Genomic DNA, 22,387 nt, shown 5'->3' with positions numbered 1-22,387 from the left:
TCCTGCACCTATTTTCTATGTTTCAATGAATATCACATCAAGGCAAAGCAGCACAAGTAACTCCAGAGAGACGAATGGAATATATATATATTTTTAAATCTGAGTAAAACCCATTCTCCCAAAAATGCTACATTTCAGCTTATATAAATTTGGTTTGGTTTCAATATTAATCTCCTTTCAATTCTACCCCGACCCAACTCCTGCTTCTATTTGAAATAATTCCGGCCTCACCAACTGTGGGGCGAGTTTCCCGCAGCAGCAAGAATTCCTGGCCACTGTATGTAGTAGTTGCAATCCCTTCAATTAACAATAGGACTAGTCTAAGTGCTGTTGAGGGAAGAGGAGGAGAGGTGGAAAGCAGAGGGAAGGAGGTAAAGGAAGAACTTGCATTTATATAGCGTTCAGCCATGAACTCATTGAATGGCGGTGCAGGCTCGAAGGGCCGAATGGCCTACTCCTGCACCTATTTTCTATGTCTTTCGCCACCTCAGGGTGCCCAAACGTGCTTTATAGCCAATGAAATACTTTTGGAGTGCAGTCACTGTTGTAATGTAGGAAACATTACAGCCAATTTGCACACAGCAAACAGCAGTGAAATAAATGACTAGAAATCTGTTTTAGCAATGTTAGTTGGGGACTAAACATTGGTCAAAACATAGCGAGAACTTCCCTATTCTGCTTCGAATAGTGCCTCGGGATCTTTTACAGGGCCTCGGTTTAACGTCTCATCTGAAAGACGGCACCTCAGACAGTGCAGCACACTCTCAGTGTTGCACTGAAATGTCAACCTAGATTATGTGCTCAAGTTTCTGGAGTGGGATTTGAACCCACGACCTTCTGACTGAGGAGCAAGATTGCGACCGAATGAGCCACGGCTGTCACAATTAATGAAGGTTAGGGCAGGAGGAGAAAACTGAAGGATGCAAGGGTTCTGAATCCTGATGAAGAGGTTACACTCAAAATGCCAATCTTTTCAAAGTGATCAAAAATACATTTTCAAAATTACAAAAATTTCTGGTCAGAGAATTGGCAACAGGGATGTAGACTCTCAAATGTTCTTCACTTAGCAGAACATTGACTGCTTAACTACAAGTGGCTATTGAGACAGATACTACAACATTAGTCAAAATGGAATTGAGCAAGTAAAAAATGCAGGATTATATGGAAAGAGCCAGGGAGTGGAACTAAATTGGACAGCGCTCAAAGAGCTGGCACAGGCATGATGGGCTGAATGGCCTCCTCGGTGCTGTGATATTTGTGCTTCTTTCCGGTGCAGACCGACCTGTCCTGAGTTTGTAGCATTTTCTATATTTATTTCTGGAGATTCTATTTGTAATTTAACCTCTTGCAGTGTCAGTGGTGCAAATTCAAACATTGAGTTACAGCATAATAGCAAAGCAGACAGAGTGCTTTCAAAACAAGCAGAGCCCCTCACTGACCTTTCCTGCTTTCATAGATGTTATTAAAAAAAAACCTCCCCGACATTAGGATTAACGCATGATTTCAGCTCCATTCCAACACCCCTGAGGAGGCCTGACATTTCGGATCAGCCTGACACTCCCCCCTCCCCAACTCCTGTTCAACTCACAACAGCAAGCAGCACAGAAAATGGAGACATCGGAGTACAAGAGTGGATATTAATTACACAACCCAGCGCCACCCGAGCCCATCCTAGCATTCTAATTCTCCTTCACTTGCCATTATTTATTTTATTTTAATTCCCCAGAAGATTACAGTTTCCTTCCCCTCTCTCTCTCTCTCTCTCTCTCTCCCCGCCGCTCCGATACTTAAATCACCAACAATCAATCCTTCACTCCACTCCTGACAGAGACCATTGCATCTTTTAAGGGGAGTAGACGAAAACACATTTTGAAGCAGAGGCAGAGCAATGGCTATGAGGAGAAAGGAAAGCCGTGCGATTAGTTTCGGATTGCGCTGGCAAACAACCAGCACAGACACAATGCTCCCCCACCCCCTTCTGTGCTTGAACTTCAATGATTCATGACTTGAGCTGTCTCAGTCTTTGATTTATTAAGAGAAGAAAGCAAACCCAGGCAAATAAAATAGTTTGAAAGTCCTATCGGGGCTGGATTTTCCGGTCCTTTGCGCTCCGGGTTTCTCCCCGGGAGCGGCATGAAAGGCGACATTCCGTCCGTCGCCCCGTCGCGATCCTCCAGTCAGGTTTTGCAGCAGCGCTGAGCAGCACTGCCGGTAAGAGCTGCGCAACGCCGCTGGTTGCAACACCGGCAAAGTTTGGACTTTTGCCCGATCCGTCCGCCCGCAATGACCGCCTGGGAAATCAGTGCGGTCCAGCATAGCCGGCGGTGCAGAGGAAGGGAAACTCGGCCAAAGGTAAGTGCGAGTGTTTGTTCTTTTAATTTTTTTCGTGATTTGTGTTATGGTGGCGTGGGCAATGTTTTTTTTTTAAGGTTTCCCCCCTTCCCCACCTCCCAGGCTTCTCTCAGAGCGCACACGGCCCGGCACTTTAGTTCGCGAGCTTCCCATCCTAGCGCCACGAAAAGTGTACAGTGCCTCCCTTCGCACTGCACCCCCTGACACAGGGCCCAGGTGCCCAAACTTCGTTACCAAATTGCACACCATTCCCAGCTGGTAATTTTCCTGCCCCGCCTCCGTTTTCACCCCGAAAACAGAAAAGCCTAAAATCCATCCTTGTCTTTTCACAGCCTGACGGAGAGAACGTTTATACATCATCCAGCATTCCTCACCTCTCCCCAGCTTTTTAAGTTCAGTACCGGTTCCTGGTTGTGCCAGCACTTGGCCAGTGATACGGATTGTTAGTTCAAAAGAAAAGGCTTACATTTATATAGCGCCTTTCATGACCTCAGGATGTCCAAAGCAATTTACAGTCAATTAAGTACTTTTGAAGTATTGTCACTGTTGTAATGCAGGAAACACGGCAGCCAATTTGCGCACATCAAGCTCCCACAAACAGCAATGTAATAATGATCAGGTAATCTGTTTTAGTGATGTTGAGGGATAAATATTGGCCAGGCCACCAGGGATAACTGCCCTGCTCTTTGAAATAGTGCCACGTGATCTTTTACATTCACCTGACAGAGCAGATGGGGCCTCGGTTTAACATCTCATCCGAAAGATGGCGCCCTGATCTTTGTACTCAAATCTCTGGAGTGGGACCTGAACCCACAACCTTCTGACTCAGAGGCAAGAGCGCTACCCACTGAGCCACAGCTGACACTTGTCCTTCTACCCTTCCTCAGTCAGTCCTAGAAAGAGGCTCACCTAATTTCCCTTTCCCAGTTCAGACAGTCGCAATCCTGTCTTTCTCCTTTACAGACACTCCCACACTTGGGCCGGAATTTTACCGGCGCTGATAGGGCAGGTTCAGAGGCAGGTCAGCTGTTAAAATAGAAAAGATTGAAAGCGGGTCAGGAACCCGCTGTCAACCCGTCTCCATTTTAGTCTCCCAGGGGTCAGGTCTGTCAGCGCTCAACAGACCCGACACCAAGCAGCTGGGGAGGCAATTGACATTATTAAGACGTTGTTAAAAGCCACTTAAACAGCATTTTACCATGAACCTTCCATTTTTCCACAAGGTTCACGGCGCTAGGGGACCTTGTCAGGCAAGTGGGTTGGGTTTTCAATAAGTATCCATTCTTCTGAATAGTTGACAGCTGCAAATGTGATATAAAAGCTACCATTTCACAACTGTTCACTTTCCAATCTTAGAAGCTGGAGCCTTCAGGATACACATTTGAGCTTTAAGTGTTTGGAGTAAACTCTATCCATTGTCACCTCTTTGGAGCAACCTCTCTAACCACTGACAGATCGCTTCTGTAATCTCAACCTCACCTGCCATCTATTCCATCAGCATCGGTGCCCTTGGAAAAATCCCACCTTGATTTTCAGAATCCCACTATGATCAGCCTCATCACCAGCATTATCAACAACAACAACACCCATGTTCTCCGCAATCACCTGATGCTGCACAGGACATCAGCACCTGACCACAGTGCTGCGCGGGAGGCAGTTGACACTGCCACATGATGGGCCCGGTTGGCACCACCCCACACCAGCACCATAAAGCATTCCTGCAAAACCCAAGCCATTCCTTTCACACTCATCACCATTGCGGGGGGTACTGTTATGTCTCACTATTCACTACAACTCACTAATCCACTTCCAAAGGTGCACACAAATCTGTCCAAGAAGGCAAAGTGTTGAAAAGAAAGATTTCAATGTTTGACAACACATTAACAGAAACGTTACATGAACATTGGCAAAAAGACCCAAGTCCCTACCCTTGTCTATTGTTAGTTGGTATGATTGGACTAGGATGAGTGTGTGAGTGAGTGAGATAGATGGAGGTGCAAGGTAAGTTGGTGTGAATAAGGATGTGCAGAAGTAGGGTAGGGAAGGCAGAGCGTTGGGAATGTGATGAGTGGCACAGCAGGATGAGGTTGAGTGTGGCTTTTTAGTACCATTTCATGATCTGCTGAGATCATTGAAAGGTTTGCGCCACTGCAGCCAAGTCCTCCTGACGACATCCCCGCTTGTGTTTTCCTGTGCAATGTGCAACCAGGCTGCGTTGGTCTCCTGGGGAGATCTCTTTCGCCCACTGGAAGGGAAGAGAATCTCCCTGCATGCTGTGACTCCCTCCATAAGCATATAGAGGGAGTCATGGGAGAGCCTGGGTGCAGCTGTGCACCACTGTGCAGTGGTCAGTGTTTGCAGCACCTCAATGCTGTAGAACACGAACAGCACAACTGTCAAAATTAATTTGCATATGGTCCCTTTAAGGAAACCGGCAGATGACGCATCATCAAATGACGTCATCAGACCAACTTCCTTTTAATTGACTGGGAACCTCACAGGGTGGGCTTAACAAGCCCCATCGTTGTAAAATTACTTGGAGAGAGTGGGCTGCAGCCACCAGCGGGCCGGAACCTGGCTGAAGACCACCCCAGACTCGCCTCAGGTGGCCAAATCAAGGCCTTGCTGTGTATTTCCAGCATTTTCCCTTTTTGTTTCAAATTTCCAGCATTTACATTAAAACGTTTGAGGAAAAGAAACAAATATTTTTTTGGGGGGGCGGGGGTGGGGTGTGCAGGGAGAAGGGGTTTTAATATGCAGTAGTGTTTATATAGAATTTACAGCACAGAAATAGGCCAATTAGCCCACCTGGTCTATGCTCCACACGAGCCTCCTCCCACCCTACATCATCTAATCCTATCAGCATAACCTTCTATTCCTTTCTCCCTCACTTACTTATCTAGCTTCCCCTTAAATGCATCTATGGTTGTTCTTCCTCCCATTCTAACCCCCCTCCCACCACCCGCCCCAATTCCGTCAACAAAAGTCATCACTAACAGCTTCCCAATTAAATCCTATAACATTCTTCATTTAGGCAAGAGGTACGTACAGATTCAATTTAAAGTGTGGCCTGAGCTTAAATATTTCAGTGATACATGGCTAAATGCATCTCCTGCTGTGACACCGAGCTATCTGAAGTCGTACAGATCAAGGTGGTTTCAGACCAATGCCTGGTCTAGTCTAATGGGAGTGTGGAGGCTATAACTGATCTCAGAGTCTTTGGGCCACTGAAGATGAAAGTCTAAAACTGGATCGCTCTTGCTAGAAAATGCTGACGCAGATGATGGTTGAGGACCAGCTCAGCCTCAATTATCACATCCTCATAGGGAAATCGCCTGCCAGAACGCATGGTGTAGGTGGGATAGAATCAAGAACAGAAGAATTAGGTGCAGGAGTAGGCCATTCGGCCCCTCTAGCCTGCACTGCCATTTAATGAGTTTATGGCTGATCTTCTACCTCAACTCCACTTGCCTGCACGATCCCCATATCTCTTGATTCCCTTGATATCAAAATAATGACATGAAAGGAGCAATTGCTTGCTGATAAAACACAAGATTGCATTCCCCAGCACAGCCATGTTGCATGATACAGCAGGGAGTTCTGAACTTCTCAACAGACTTACTGAAGTTCATGGGCACAAAGTTAGATACAAGCTTAGCAAAGAATACAGATAAAAAATATATGAAAGCCGGAAGAGACCCTTGTTTTATTGTTGGCGTGTGTGACTGGGCTCAAGGGTAAGGTACAGACACAATGGGGCAAATGGCTTCCTTCTGTGCCATAAATTTCTATGATTCTATGAGGTACTGGAATACTGCCAGCAACCATGGACCAATATCTCCAACACAAGTCACAACCACCAGGAAAGGAACGGGGGGGGTGGGGGGTGCGGGGGCAGGGGGAGAAATGATGTCATCACCAACGCTAGCTCTAAACCCAATAATGCACCTGATAAGATAGTTTAGAGTCACAATATTGGTCCTCTATTTCTTTTATTTTTAATTTTAAAAACTGCCAGGCAAGAAATCACTGTGATCTTGCTTAGCATTGCTGTGACCATGCTCAAATGCTCATCGTGTAGCAGCGCATGGAAGGTCACCACAGCACTGCTCCATTCAGTTTCCAAGAACCCTCTGCCCAAATGCCGGACCTCTAACGGCCATGGCATCTTGCAGGTTTGGCTCTTGCAGCTGTCCAGGTCGAACCACAGCCCGACTCCCAGGTTCAACAGCTAACTAAGGATAAACAAGCCAGTGCCGTGATGGCACTGCATTGCTGGTACAGGGCACTCAAGTAACACCATCAGAAACACTTCATCAATGACGTGAACCTTCACAGAGAAGCAGCTTTCAGATAAAGTCACAAAAATACCAAAGATACCTTTTGGAATAAGATATGATTTGCTTTGGTCAAAGTCAACTACCTGCAGCAGCAAAAAGAACCTGCAGCAGCTTTGCAAAAAGCACAGCCACTTCTAGGCCCTTACGTCAAATAAAAGTACAAGCTGAGCTATTGAGTTTGAAGGGGAGAATTCTCTATCCATGCAACAGTTAGGGGGAAACACGCAACTGAACAGCCAACCTGCCATGACTTTAAAAAAAACACTGCTCTGGTGGGTAGCACACAGCAACAAATTCGGTCATATTCTTCTCGCTCAACTCTCTCTGATGCTACCACACCCTGGAGAGAGATGCCTCATCCAGCAACGTGGCTGGGGCTGATACTTCAGCAATCACTGCGAGGAGAGGATGGAGAAAAGGCCTTCCTCGCATCCACATTAAAGATTCCTCCACACCTTAAACTACATACTTTTATTCAGATTACTGAACAGTGGCCATGTTTTCCCCAAACAACAACTTGCATTTATATAGTGCCTCTAATGTAGTAAAACATCCCAAAGCACTTCACAAGACTGTTATCAAACTAATTTTGACACCAAGTCACACAAGGAGATATTAGGACAGGTGTCCAAAAGCCTGGTCAACGAGGTAGGCTTTAAGGAGCATCTTAAAAGGAGAGAGACAGAGAGCTGGCGAGGTTTAGGGAGGGAATTGCAGAGCCTAGGGCCTAGGCAGCTGAAGACATGGCCACCAATGGTGAAGCGATATAAATCGGGGATGTGTAAGTGGCCAGAATTGGAGGAGCGCAGAGATCTCAGCATTGTAGGAGGTTACAGAGATAGGCGTGGCCATGGAGTGTACTGAAAACAAGGATGAGAATTTGCCGGACCAGAAGCCAAAGTAGGTCAGTGAGCACAAGGGCGATGGGTGAATGGGACTTGATGCGAGTTAGGATACGCGCAGCACAGTTTTGGATGAACTCAAGTTAACGAAGGGGGTAAGATGGAAGTCCGCAGGTGAGCATTGGAATTGTTAAGTCTAGAGTTAACAAGGGCATGGAGATTTTCTAAACATACCTTTGTTATTTGTATCAATTTATTTTTCTTTCCTTGCAAATTTTCTCCCCTCCCCTCCTGAATTCCTTTGTTGGGCTATAATTACATGGGCCAGTACCTCAAACGTTTAATATTTCAAAGCCTGAAATTTCTATTACTTGCCTAATTACAGTTATCAGGTACCAGATGATCACACATTTCACGTTCATTTTTTTTTTTCCTGAATGCACTGGCTCGGTTGGGGTATGGTTGTCGAGCCGATAGCCACCTTCCAGTACCTCACCCAAGTGGCCATCTTTCATGTGCCAACCTGGACAGTGAATGTCAACGACTGTTTCACCGGCGAGCACACCACAGACAGGCATCATCTCGGCCTGCCGAGATGCTAAGTAGCCTATTCACCTGGAACAGTTCAATGCGTTCACTCAAAGCAGACGGTGCAACATTTCATTAAAAACCGGAGCATATACCGAGAGTTATAATTTGCAAGTTCCTTCACCTGGGTCGTAACCAGCTGGAGTGCTCTTTAGGAGAGAAAGAGATTTTGAAAGTGTTAACTCTTTGGAGGTTTGACAGTCATTTGCTTCGTTTGAGGGAGTAAGTTCACTGATTCTGGCATCTCAGGTGGACATAAAAAATCTCATGGCACGATTTCAAAGAACAGGGGAGTTCTTTTCAGTGTCCTGTCTAATATTTATCCCTCAATGAAGATCACTGAAACAGGTTGTCTGGTCATTATCACATTGCCGTTTTGGGACCTTCATGTGTGCCAAGTCTCCTACATTCCCACAGTGACTACATTTCAAAAAGAAAAGTGCTTCATTGGCTGTAAAATGCTTTTGGACGTCCTGAGGTTGGTGAAAGGCACTAAATAAATGCAGGTCTTTCTTTCCCAGCAGGGAGCCATTTTTAAAGGGAACACAGGTTGGATACAGAGCTACAACACTATCGCAAATTCTCCAATCCCCTCTTCCTTCAAGCCTAGCTCCCACTGGGAGTGACTATCAGCAAATTTCCCTCATAGATCTCAAACTGCATGCAGTTATATGATGCTGGAAAGTTGAAAGACTACACAACAGCAGGAATTAAAAGCACACACTCACAAATATTATAGGAACCTTTTGGACAATGTGATTACCATTTTGTTACCTCTTCCCAGGATTACAGTGAAGCATTGTCAGCTGTGGCGCAGTGGTCCGCTCCTCACCTCTGAGTCAGAAGGTTGTGGGTTCAAGTCCCACTCCCAGGAACTTGAGCACATAAATCTAGGCTGACACTCTAGTGCAGTGCTGAGGGAGCGCTGCACTGTCGGAGGTGGGACTTGAATCGAGGTCCTGTCTGTCCAGAGAGGTGGACGTAAAAGATCCCATGGCACTATTTCGAAGAAGAGCAGGGGAGTTATTCCTGGTATCCTGGCTAATATTTATCCCTCAATTAACATAACAAAAACAGATTATCTGGTCATTATCATATTGCTGTTTGTGGGAGTTTGCTGTGTGCAAGTTGGCTGCTGCGTTTCCCAGATTACAACAGTGACTACACTCCAAAAGTACTTAATTGTACTTAAAAGTAAAGTGCTTTGAAACATCCAGTGGCCATGGAAGGCGCTATATAAATCCAAGTCTTTCTTTCATCAACAACTATTACTACTGAATGTTCAGAAAGCGTGTACACGCAATGCACAACAGATTATCCCTCAGCATTATTGAAAGCTGCAACCCAGGAAGGGGCAGTCTCATCATCGGAATGCTTTTAGACAGGCAAGGACACTGACCCCAACCAATATTGACATTCCTTGACCCAAATGAATCACAGAAAACAAAGACAAATTGCTGTAACTCTTAAACCCGCATTGCTCCCAGAGAAGGCACAATCTTGCCAAAAAGCCTTAATGCTTCAATATGTTCCTTCATGTAATCAAAATGCTAAAAATCGTCATTGAATACACTCGAGATCTTCCAGGGCACTCCAGGGAATGCCTTGGGTTATAAGGATAGCAGCGCTATGTCTTGTACCATGCAATGTATTTGCTAAGTGCAGCTGGTTGTGAATTAACCCCTACTTTTAAGGACATAAGGATGTAGATTTTCCACTATTGGCAAGTTTAGACCCACATAGCGTTTAAAGAGTTTAAAGAAATTCAGATGGACGTTGCTGGTTACAACCAGGTACAAATTGTGGCGAGTGTACGGAGCGCACTAGCGTGAGGAGCGGCAAAGCACGCAAGTGAAATTTATAATCGAGTGAAGGCTATTAAAGGGGAGCGTTAGAATAGGGAGATAAAAATTATTTAGTCCTTTGGAGAGCCTGAAAGATATCCCAGCCCACCATCAGCCTTTGTCAGGGCAGAAGGGGCACAGGCTCCAGGCAAAGAGGGAATGAAAAATCTAAGGAAAGGAAATCATAGGTGCAGGTACGAGTCTGAAAAAATTAAACAGGATCTGTCCCCCGTTTGACGGCTGTTAGAGAGGAGGTGGCACTGCATGAGGGGTTGGGAGGAAGGGGGTTGAGGAGGGTAGTGCTCTATGCCACTCCCATAGATCAGCATTGCGAGGAATTGGAACCAAGGGCCCGATTTTAACTCCAGGTGAATTCCCCACTCAGGCGCGAGTTAAAATTACAGTCGGGTCTCAATGATCTCATCGGGTCGCAACATGCACATGTAAAGAAGGACCCGTTGGCTCCCGGCGTGCGTCCTTGATGCCTGTTCAGGAGAACAGGTTAAAATTGCAGATGTTGCAATCATGGCGTCTTTCGGGCAGGTAAGAACCAGGGCAATTTTAACTGTCCACCCGCCAGGTTTTAGCTGAGCAGAGAGGGTTAAAATCGCCCCCATAAGTTTCAGATCAGAGCTGGATGTGCCAGCCCTTTGCTGCACGGTGGCTACATCTGTCATTGCAACAGATGGCAATGTGGAGGCTGAGTCGTTGAATATATTCAAGGCAGAGATGGATAGATGTTTGAACTACAGGGAAGTCAAGGGTTATGGGGAACAGGCAGGAAAGTGGAGTTGAGGCCAAGATCAGATCAGCCATGGTCTTATTGAATGGCGGAGCAGGCTCGAGGGGCCAAATGGCTTACTTCTGCTCCTATTTCTATATGTTCTTATGGCACATGTCTTCATCTGCCTCACTGCTAAGTTGGACCCAGTGAAGACTGCTCCCAGTGGTCATGCCAGGTAGTGTGCCTGCAGATATAGTTGGCGGCATCTCAAGGCAGGTGCAGCTAATCAGGATACACTGGCGTGTTTTCAATCCCGCACTGCTGCTAAAGGAATGACGTTCTGTGATTGAGGAAGAAGCATCAAAAAGTTCTGACCGTCAAGCAGCTGTGGCTCAGTTGTTAGCACCCTTGCCTGAGAGTCAGAAGCTTGTGGGTTCAAATCCCACTCCAGACACTTGAGCACAAAAATCTAGGCTGACACTCCAGTGCAGCACTGAGGGAGTGCTGCACTGTTGGAGGTGCCGTCTTTTGGATCAGGCGTTAAACCGAGGTCCCATCTGCCCTCTCAGGTGGACATAAACGATCCCATGGCACTATTTCGAAGAGGAGCAGGGGCATTATCCCCAGTCTCCTGGCCAATATTTATCCCTCAATCAACATCACTAAAACAGATTATCTGGTCATTGTCACATTGCTGCTGGTGAGAGCTTGTTGTGTGCAAATTGGCTGCTGCATTTTCTACATTACTCAGTGACTACACTTCAAAAAGTACTTCATTGGCTGAAAAGCACTCTGTGACGTCCAGTGGTCGTGAAAGGCGCTATATAAATGCAAGTCTTTCATTCACATATCTCAGATGTCACCTTGGAGTCCATTATCCAGCTTCCTTTGTGGATAGAAGCCTCTGTTCACCGATCTGCAAAAGCAATGGATGATCATCTCCGTCTGCAGATGCCAATGTGTGGGTACCAGCAGATGGGCGTCTACCACATAGTCTGGACTGAAGTGGGCTTCTTCCAAACACCTCAGATGGAGGGTTGATGCCAGTAATGATGCAGGGGCATACAATAAATTACTTACAGCAATTGGGAGAGAGACTCAAAAGAGAATGCGGGAACCAGCTTCCCCTCCGGCCTGCATTATGGACAGGATGTGACACAAGTTTGTCCAAGACTGATGGAGACCATTACTCCTCCCAAAACTCTGCCTTACCTGCTCATCATCTTCCACTACCACAAGAGTTAGTTTGCTTTTCTTAAATTCCAGTTTGATGATTTTGGGCCTGAATAAGATGAATAAAAAATATGGAACCTTTAATTTGAGAAAGCCTGTACAGTACCAAAATATTTTGAGAGACAGGATGTTCCCTCTTTCCAGATTCAAACACAGATATTTTTGTCACGTTAATTGTGTACGATACCTACTATCATCACTTTGATATGGCAGCCTCTGGCACAGTGACCATTTCCAGGTACAATACCAACCAAACCACAATACACCATACGCAACTGATGGGCCAGAATAAGTTTCAGGTGCAACACAATCTTAGGTTCAGATGACATTTTCAGACCACTCAAACATCAGAATATCAACTGAACACCTCAGTTATGTTACACACTGTCCAACCAAAAGGTTGTCTTAGTAGTAAACCAATTATGTACTAACAGGTAACCTCCAGAGCAATTGTCTTCTCTGACCTGCAGCTTGCCAATATATGGGTATATGGATCATTATTCTTCTTAAAAAGTAGACAGTACTGTTAATGCCACCTTCAGCTTACGTACATTATAAAAGGGTGAAGAATGAGCAAACTGACCAGAAGAAGAGTCCAATCTTTGTTTCTCCTTCAAATACCAGCACTCCTGTTGGGGTCAGGCCCAGGCTGTATTCATTTCCGTCTCGTCCCTAATTATCCAAATAGAAACAATAACCGGAGAAGAAAAAGTAAGTCTTTAGCCTCTTGTACATGTAGACAATCAAAAACACAATAAACTCAAGCTCCAGCCAAAATTAAACCAGACTTCAGCTTCTGGGGTTATGAGACCGAAGACATTTTCAGATCCACTCTGAACTTGAAAAAATGTAATTTTAAAAAGTGTAATAAAGATCTGCAACCCCAAAAATATCACCTGGAAGCCTTGCGCTCCAAAAGGGTGGGCACCAGGACTGGCAGGGGCAGAGAAGGGAAAATGGGCCTGATCCCGAATACCATCCTGGGACCCACTACTGGGAAGCCCACATTTGTGGATGGTGAGTGAAGACAGGAACAAGCTTGGCTGCGATGTCCTGTTGCAGTCAAATGACTTGTAGCCACACACTGCATGAGCTCAGACATGCACAGCAGTCACTTGGATGATGTACTGAGGGGATGAGTTATTAGAATCAGCTCTTTTACAAGGAATTGTAAACAAGCAAACAGTTACAGGGCCCGAAGTTCTGAGAGCACCATTGCGCCGTGGGAACTGAGGCAGGAGCATCTAACCAGACTAGAGAGAGGATTAAACGTAAAAGATTTAGGGCAGTGGGCAGGAGAAGCTTTCTCCTGACCGAGAGGTTGGCGAGGCTTTGGAATGCACCACCAGAGTTAGTGACTGACGCAGAGACCAATATTAAAGACTAGGTTACACAGGTGGTTAAAGGAAAGGAACTATAGACACACTGATAGGATGGGGGGGGATGGGGGCGGCGGATAGAGAGACACTGACGGGGGGGGGGGGGGGGGAAGGAGATAGAGAGACACTAATGGGGGGTGGGGTGGGGGGGAGAGAATAGAGAGACACTGATGGGGGGGGGGGTAGAGAGACACTGACTGGGGGGGGGAGGGGCGGGGGGATAGAGAGACACTGACGGGGGGGTTGGGGGGGGGATAGAGAGACACTGAGAGTGGGGGGGGAATAGAGAGAGACTGAAGGGGGGGGTGTGGAGGAATAGAGAGACACTGACGGGGAGGGGGGGACGATAGAGAGGACACTGACAGGGGAGGAGGATAGAGAGACACTGACGGGGGAGTTGGGGGGGGGATAGAGAGACACTGACAGTGGGGGGGGGGATAGAGAGAGACTGAAGAGAGGGGGGGGCAGATAGAGAGACACTGACGGGGGGTTTGGGGGGGGGGGGGAATAAAGAGATACTGACAGTGGGGGGGGAATAGAGAGAGACTGAAGGGGGGGGGGGAGGATAGAGAGACACTGATGGGAGGAATAGAAAGACACTGACGGGGGGGGGGGGGGCGGGGGATAAAGAGACAATGAAGGGGGGGTGGGCTAGAGAGACGGTGACGGGGGGGGGGGGGGGATAGAGACACACACGACGGGGGTGGGGGAGATGGGGAGACCCTGAAGGGGGATAAAGGGATATTGAAACAGAGCAAGTGCATGGGATTAGGACGACAACAACAACTTGAATTAATACAGCATCTCTAACGTAAAACACCCCAGGGCACTTCACAGGAGCGTTAACGAAATTTGACACTGAGCCACATCAGGAGATATTAGGACAGGTGATCAAAGCTTGATCAAACAGCTAGGTTTTAAGGAGTTTTTTTTTTAAAAAGGAGGAGAGGCGGAGAGGTTTAGAGAGAATTCCAGAGCTTAGTGCTTAAGCAGCTGAAAGCACGGCTGCCAATGGTAGAGTGGTTAAAATCGGGGACCACTGCTCCTGTGAAGGATAAACACTAATATGGACTGGCTGGTCTAAATGGCCTGCTCTGTGTTGCAATTTCTCTTTAATTCAACTAACCGGAGTGTATTAATGCGAACAGGATTTGACCAAATCGAAAAAAAAATCTTCTATTCCCCTGCTCTCACCTTGATGAGCATAAGCTTTCACAATTTTTCACAATATAAATGCCTGTAGTAAAAAACTTCTGAAAATAAACTCATTCACAACTAATACAAAGGCAAAATACTGCAGATGCTGAAAATCTGAAATATAAACAGAAAATGCTGGAAATGCATCTGACGGAAGGTCACAGACCTGAAATTTTCATCTGTTTCTCTCTCCATAGATGTTGCTTGACCTGCAAGTTCGCACCAGCAAGTTCACACTGGGGAGAGGCCATTCACCTGCTCAGTGTGTGGGAAGGGATTCACTCATTACTGTTCCTTGCTTAAACACCAGCGAGTTCACACTGAGGAGAGACCGTTCACCTGCTCAGTGTATGGGAGGGGATTCACTCATTCATCCAACCTGCTGAGACACCAGTGAGTTTACAGTGATTGCAGGGTTTGGATTCTGCTGTTATTCACATCCTTCTGAACTGTTTGTTTCTGCTGATAATAACCCTCCAACTAGGCTGGAGTTTAATATTTTGATATTTCAAATAACAGCATTGATATTTGATGTCTCCAAGAGAAGAGGAGACTAATTGATGTCCTGTTCGGATTGCTCCATTTTTTATCGGAGCAGTGAGCGATCGGGGCCCAGGAACATCGTGATCGGGGCCCAGGAGAGGCAAGGGTTTGAGGCCCAGAAGAGGCAAGGGCCCAGGAGCAGCACAGGCAACCCACACTGCGATCTAACCCGCACTGCGTGCGCATTAGGTCCGTGCAGCAGAACTTGGTCTCCAGTCGTCTTGGTTAACCCTTGCCACTGGATCAAGACCTAGCTCTGTCAAGCCCGTGTGGTGGCTGGTGTGCAACGGCCACCCCAAGTTAAAAGAATCCGTGCACAGGCATCTTCCACCCTTCAGTATGTAGTTCGGGACCTAGAATGTCAGGCCCCTCATTGAAACATCTGTGAACGCATCCCTTTTTGGTGTGGAAATAGGTCATCCTCGATACGAGGGACTGCCTAATACTACTATACTATACTGTCCTGCTGTGTATCTCCAGCATTTTCTGTTCATATATCTCATTCACAACTAATATATTTTAAGGCCTAGAAAAGGATGATTATGCCCTGTCCATGGCAGCAACACCACTAAACATTTCTAATTCACTCCAATCCTTACTTTGACCATGTGCATGTCCACTCCATACATCTCCAGCCACTTGGCTTTGTTGAGATAGTTAATTTCTGCTTGAGAAGGTGTTTGTCCCCTGCAAAGAGAAAAGATTGAGTGAAATTCCCCTGCTTGCCATCATAGGAAGTAGCTTCTTAAAACATTCTGTATTCATACCACACCAAGGTACCCCATTTACATCGAGTCTATAGCATAGAAACAGGACATATGGCCCAACTAGTCTATGCTCCACACGAGCCTCCTCCCACCCCTCTTCATCCAACCCTATCAGCATATCCTTCTATTCCTTTCTCCCTCATGTGCTTATCAAACTTCCCCTTAAATGCACCCATGCTTTTCAGCTCAACTATTCTTTGCGGTAGCACATTCTACATTCTAACCACTCTTTGGGTAAAGAAGTTACTCCTGAATTCCCTCTTGGATTTATTAGTGACTAGCTTATATTTATGACCTCTAGTTTTGGACTCCCCCAAGTTGAAACATTTTTTCTACCCTATCATAAGAACATAAGAATTAGGAACAGGAGTAGGCCATCTAGCCCCTCGAGCCTGCTCCGCCATTCAACAAGATCATGGCTGATCTGGCCGTGGACTCAGCTCCACTTACCCGCCCGTAACCCTTAATTCCCTTATTGGTTAAAAATCTATCTATCTGTGATTTGAATACATTCAATGAGCTAGCCTCAACTGCTTCCTTGGGCAGAGAATTCCACAGATTCACAACCTTCTGGGAGAAGAAATTCCTTCTCAACTCGGTTTTAAATTGGCTCCCCCGTATTTTGAGGCTGTGCCCCCTAGTTCTAGTCTCCCCAACCAGTGGAAATAACCTCTCTGCCTCTATCTTGTCTATCCCTTTCATTATTTTAAATGTTTCTATAAGATCACCCCTCATCCTTCTGAACTCCAACGAGCAAAGACCCAGTCTACTCAATCTATCATCATAAGGTAACCCCCTCATCTCCAGAATCAGCCCAGTGAATCGTCTCTGTACCCCCTCCAAAGCTAGTAAGGTGACCAAAGCTGCACGCAGTACCCCAGGTGCGGCCTCACCAATACCCTATACAGTTGCAGCAGGACCTCCCTGCTTTTGTACTCCATCCCTCTCGTAATGAAGGCCAACATTCCATTCGCCTTCCTGATTACCTGTTGCACCTGCAAACTAACTTTTTGGGATTCATGCACAAGGACCCCCAGGTCCCTCTGCACCTCAGCATGTTGTAATTTCTCCCCATTCAAATAATATTCCCTTTTACTGTTTTTTCCCCAAGGTGGATGACCTCACACTTTCCAACATTGTATTCCATCTGCCAAACCTTAGCCCATTCGCTTAACCTATCTAAATCTCTTTGCAGCCTCTCTGTCCTCTGCACAACCCGCTTTCCCACTAATCTTTGTGTCATCTGCAAATTTTGTTACACTACACTCTGTCCCCTCTTCCAGGTCATCTATGTATATTGTAAACAGTTGTGGTCCCAGCACCGATCCCTGTGGCACACCACTAACTACCGATTTCCAACCCGAAAAGGACCCATTTATCCCGACTCTCTGCTTTCTGTTAGCCAGCCAATTCTCTATCACACCATTCTAGAACCTTGTATCTTAAAGACCTCTTATCAGGTCATCAGCTTTCTCTTTTCTAGAGACTAGAATCCCAGCCTGTTCAGCATTTCCTGATAGTTACAACCTCTCAGTTCTGGTATAATCCTTGTAAGTCTTTTATGCACCTTCTCCAGGGCCTCTGTATCCTTTCCCCTTATTGACCTTTAATTTGAGCATGATGGAAATTTTGCCTTTGAAATAAATTAAAAACATGGAAAAGCCAGGGTGAAATTTAAATGGACTAAGAATCAACTGCTGACATTAGGACAACACCTCCTCCCCATGACTTCGACTACCAACTTTACTGCATACAGTCTGGTGTGAGACTGTATGTGATTGCACTGGAGAGGGTATAGAGGAGATTTATGAGGATGTTGCCTGGACTGGAGAATTTTAGCTATGCGGAAAGATTGGATAGTCTGGGGTTGTTTTCTTTGGAACAGAGAAGGCTGGGAGGAGAGGTGTATAAAATTATGAGGGGCCTAGAAAGAGTGGATAGGAAGGACCTATTTCCCTTAGCAGAGAGGTCAATAGCCAGGGGTATAGATTTAAAGTAATTGGTAGAAGGATTAGAGAATAACTTTTTTTTCAACCAAACAGTGGGGGTCTGGAACTCACTGCCAGAAAGCGTGGTAGAGGCAGAAACCCTCACCACATTTAAAAAGCACTTGGATATGCACTTGAAGTGCTGCAACCTATAAGGCTAAGAACCAAGAGCTAGAAAGTGGGATTAGGCTGGATAGCTCTTTTTCGGCCTGCACAGACACGATGGGCCGAATGGCCTCCTTCCGTGCTGTAAATATCTATAACTATGACTCTATGACAAGAGCAACAACGCTGCACCCTCAAGTTCCTCTCCAAGTCACACACCATCCTGGCTTAAAAGCATGTCGACATTCCTTCATCATTGCTGGGTCAAAAACCTGGAATTCCCTACATAACCACTGAAGAAGCATCATCCCCACAAGAACCGCAGCGGTTGAAGGTAGTCCACCACCATTTTCTCAGGTTTCTTATCAGACTCTGTTTTTATTGCTTCACTGCAACACTAAAATGCATTCATATAAAACCTTTCGATTCTTTACAGTTAGGTGCTCAAGAGCCACTATGCATTCAATTTAAGAGCTATCCATATATTGTATACGGAACTCTGAAAACTGAAACGCTCACCAGAGGAGCTCCTTATCTAGGCTGAGAGGTGGGAATGAGGAGATTCTACCCAGAAAAATGCTTCAGAAAAATGTTCTTCGGTTTATAAACAGCCAATAACTTTAAGGAATAAAACTTGTAGATGAAACAATTCCTCATTTTGACTATTTTGGGGGGTAACATTATTGAGCATACAATTTCCCCCAGCCCCATAAGTGCTTTATATCTGCAAACCGTTGTATGATTTAAAGACATTTTTATTTTCTTGCAAATTTTTGCTCCACTAAATTCCTCCCCCTCTCCGTCGCTCTTGAAAGCATCGCCACATCAGTGGGAGCTGGTTCCACAGGTGATGGAGCCACAGGAAGTGTTCGCCCTCCAGTACCTCAGCCAAACTGGTCATCCTTCATGATGGAGGCTTGACAGCAAGAACAGACAGGCAAGGTGACTATGGGGTCCAGCCCTGACCTGGCCCACCATCTGCAGACACGTATTTCTTCCAGGGATAATGATGAGGAGCGGTGACTGTAGCCATTTGCCGTGTTCCAAACTTGGAGGCATTAAATTCAATTGCACCGAGCAGGAACCCCAATGGCGATCAGTTGATGCAACACACGCCCGAGATTCAGCGGTCGATTTTACCCGAGAGCGGGATCGTGCGTGGTGAGCAGGTGAATATTGGGACTGGCAGGAAGGCAGTAGTATTGGAGGGGGCAAGTCACATGGGCCATTTTAACTACCCACCCGCTCAGGGTGGTTAAAATTCCCCCTTAGTGAGAGTTGGCAGCTTGTTTTACATCGTTCCAGATTTTTATCTCCATTGAAGTCAACGGAAATTTTTTTTTACATCGGGAGAGATGTAAAACTGACTGACGACTCGCTATCACCGGTTTACACTATCGTACAAGATCTACCCTGCTGATACATCAGAGGAGCACTGCAATCTTCCCGTGGTGCCAGCTCATTGTAATGGGTCCATCTGCACTGATGGGCCCGGGATGTCAAACACCATGAATGGAATGGACTCGAGTTGTACTTTCGATTTAAGTAAGAGAACGTTACAGCTTAAATAATCTCCGTGCTCCCTCAGGAAGCGCCCAGAGAAATGAAAGTCTCCTACCTGCATTCTTTCCACTTGTCAAAGATGGCGAGCTCCATCTCCTCGATCTGATTCGGCACAAATCTGAACTCTGACACCAAGTCTGGGCCGTGCTCCGAGGGGTCGCAGTCACCCATTTCGGCTACAATAAACAAACCAGAAAAAAGTAAATAGACTCAAGTGACCCAAAGAAGATTTACTCACTGCCGCTCTTCTCTCTTTCCATTACCTCTTCCCTCAGTAAGAGAAGCGTTGCAGGTCAATCAGAAAAACTGTCACTGACAGTCCCAAGTTAGCTCTCGAGGAAGAGCCAGGAAAAAGGTCAAGAGTCAAGTGACAGCAGGGAGTGAACAGTGGGAAGATCCTGCCACGAGGGTTCTAGCTTAATAAATGTTGCCCCCAAAGTGGTAGTTTCTTAGAATTATCAGTACTCATCAGCTGTGGCTTAGTTAGTATCACTCGCGTCACTGAGTCAGAAGGTTGTGGATTCAACTCCAACTCCAGAGACTTGAGCACAAAATCTAGGCTGACACTCCAGTGCAGTAATGAGGGAGCGCTGCACTGTCGGAGGTGGCTGTTCTTCGGATGAGATGTTAAACAAAGGTTCCATCTGCCTCTCTCAGGTGGATGTAAAAGATCCCATGGCAGGGTATGAAGAAAAGCAGGGAAGTTCTCCCTGATGTCCTGCCCAATATTTATCCATCAACCAACGTCACTAAAAAACAGATTAGCTGGTCATTATCTCATTGCTGTTTTTGGGAGCTTGCTGTGCGCAAATTGGCTGCTGCGTTTCCTACATTGCAACAGTGACTACACTTCGAAAGTACTTCTTTGGGACATCCTGATGGCATGAAAGTCTTTCTCTCTTTCTTCACACTTTTACTGTTGTACTTTTTCTTGAAAGATGATGTACCTAACTTGACAAAAAAAAACTCTGAGGAAAAGTGTTGCTTCACTAATATAAAGGCCCAGAACTTGTGGAAAGTACATGTTGTTCTCAGAGCTTTGGAGACTGCTGGTCCTGTGCGAAGGAATGCATAGAGGCCCACGTATCCCAGCAGCGCATGCGCGTCATACGCATCATAGGGATCACGTGGGCTGGCCCAACCAATCAGAGTAGGGGTATTCCCATTCATACTTAGGGTAATTTAGTCAAGATAATTTATTTTTAAACACCATATATTTAATATTAATTGAAATGGAATTTAATGAATTATTAAAACAAAAATTAAATTAAAAAATAAATTTACATATTTTAGAGGGTCTAAAAATAAACTTACCTTATAGGATTTATAATAGGATTTTAGATGTTTAAATTATTGAAAAAAATTTATTATTCTGTGCTGTAAAACTCTTGCATTGATAAAAGCAGGCCTTATGTCTGCTTTTATCGGTCGGAAAAATTTGAAGGACATTCGCTGGGCAGAAGTTGGACAAATAGCCCAACTCTCCGCCTGCGAAGGCCCTTTAGTTTTGGAGGCATGCGATCGGTCATGAGAATTCACTTCGCATGCCTAAACCTGGAACTTGCGGGGACCCCAAGGGTGCATGCGTACTTCGTACGCGCCCGTGGGGAGCACGAATTCAGGCCCAATGTCTGCTGGTTATGTAGGTTTAATTCAGATCGGAACATTTACAGATGACCCCCACCTCGCTCACCCAATGCAACAAGCTCGACTTCTGAAACTACAAAAGAGAACACGAGATCAAAAGAAAGAAAATAAGTGGGTCCAACATGCAAGAGAAGAAGGGAGCGACCAAGCAGGCAAGAGGAGGAGGAAAGAGAGACCATGTGCATTGCAAAGGAGGGGGTGGGGGAACCGAGCACAAGAATATGACAGGAGAATGAACAAGAGAGGGACAGGGAGGTTACATTAATGGCCAGCATTGTGACAAGTTAGCTTTAGAGTGCGAGTCTGTGCTTCAAGCAGATTTATGCTTCAGCATTGCTGGGTCAAAATCCTGGAAATCTCTACCCACCAATTTTGTGAAAACACATTTACCAGCGTTTCAAGAAGGCGGCCCAGCACCACTTTCTCAAGGCCAATTAGGGATGGGCAATAAATATCAGCCCACATGCTGAGAATTGTTCATTTATTTATTTTAAATACACAGGGGTCAGATCAGTTAGACCTTTTAAAAATATATATTACAGTTGGACCTCTCTGGTCCGGCACCCTTGGGACCTGACCGGTGCCGGACCAGAGAATGTTCCGAACCACGGGAGGTGGCGGCAAAGCACTCTCTAGTGAGTTTGTAGTGTTCACTTTGCAAATTAATAGCGGCTCCTAGTATCCATTGTCTGGCTCGGGTTCTCAACCAGAGATCTGCAGCCACCTCGGGGTTCGCCCTAAATAACCAACAGGATTTTTATTTTTAAATAAAGGAAAAATGCAAGGTGGGATCGAGCTGAAAATATTGGCGGCTCCGGCCCAGACCTGTTTCCCCTCCCTCCCGACCATCTGCACAATGACAGCGGCAGCTGCCGCTGACCCCAGGCCCTTAACTATGGCTCAGACTCCCAGTCCAGTAAATACACATGGCCATTTTGCCGGAGCTAATCACTTCCCCAAGCGGGTAACCTTCAACCACAGGCCCGGTAAGGAGGCCGAATCCGATCTCATCAATTTCCAGAAGAGGGGATTTTGACTCCCGGCTATGGCTCGCTTTAGCCCAGCCTGAACTTTCAGCCCTGGTCGCCTCTCTCTCTCTCCAGCGACTTCTGGTTAATGATTTATCCAGCCTCGGGCTTAGTCTCTCCGGCGACCAAGTCTCGACTTTTGGTTAATGATTTGACCCGCCTGTGCCTCCCCGGCCTTTACTCGGGTGTGTCGGCCGACTTCGGAACTCCTTTCGGGGCTTAATCGGGTTGAATGTGATCCCTTAAT

At 46.0% G+C, this 22,387-nt stretch overlaps 1 protein-coding gene across 2 annotated transcripts in view; it reads right to left on the bottom strand.

Annotated features, from left to right (window-relative positions):
• The window catches only part of epb41l5 (erythrocyte membrane protein band 4.1 like 5), a 208,827-nt gene that overhangs the window by 67,135 nt on the left and 119,305 nt on the right, over positions 1-22,387 (bottom strand). For both annotated transcript variants that reach the window (XM_070874359.1, XM_070874360.1), the window contains exons 7-10: positions 19,521-19,641; positions 15,642-15,729; positions 12,507-12,595; positions 11,903-11,972 (exon numbers count right to left, since the gene is read on the bottom strand). In XM_070874359.1, coding sequence (XP_070730460.1) covers positions 11,903-11,972; positions 12,507-12,595; positions 15,642-15,729; positions 19,521-19,641 — 368 coding nt within the window. The remainder of the gene's footprint in view (positions 1-11,902; positions 11,973-12,506; positions 12,596-15,641; positions 15,730-19,520; positions 19,642-22,387) is intronic.

The sequence above is a fragment of the Pristiophorus japonicus genome, chromosome 3, assembly GCF_044704955.1.
Source record: "Pristiophorus japonicus isolate sPriJap1 chromosome 3, sPriJap1.hap1, whole genome shotgun sequence".
Lineage (NCBI taxonomy): Eukaryota > Metazoa > Chordata > Chondrichthyes > Pristiophoridae > Pristiophorus > Pristiophorus japonicus.
Note: the sequence above shows the minus strand (reverse complement) of the source record. Positions and strands in the feature narration are given on the sequence as shown.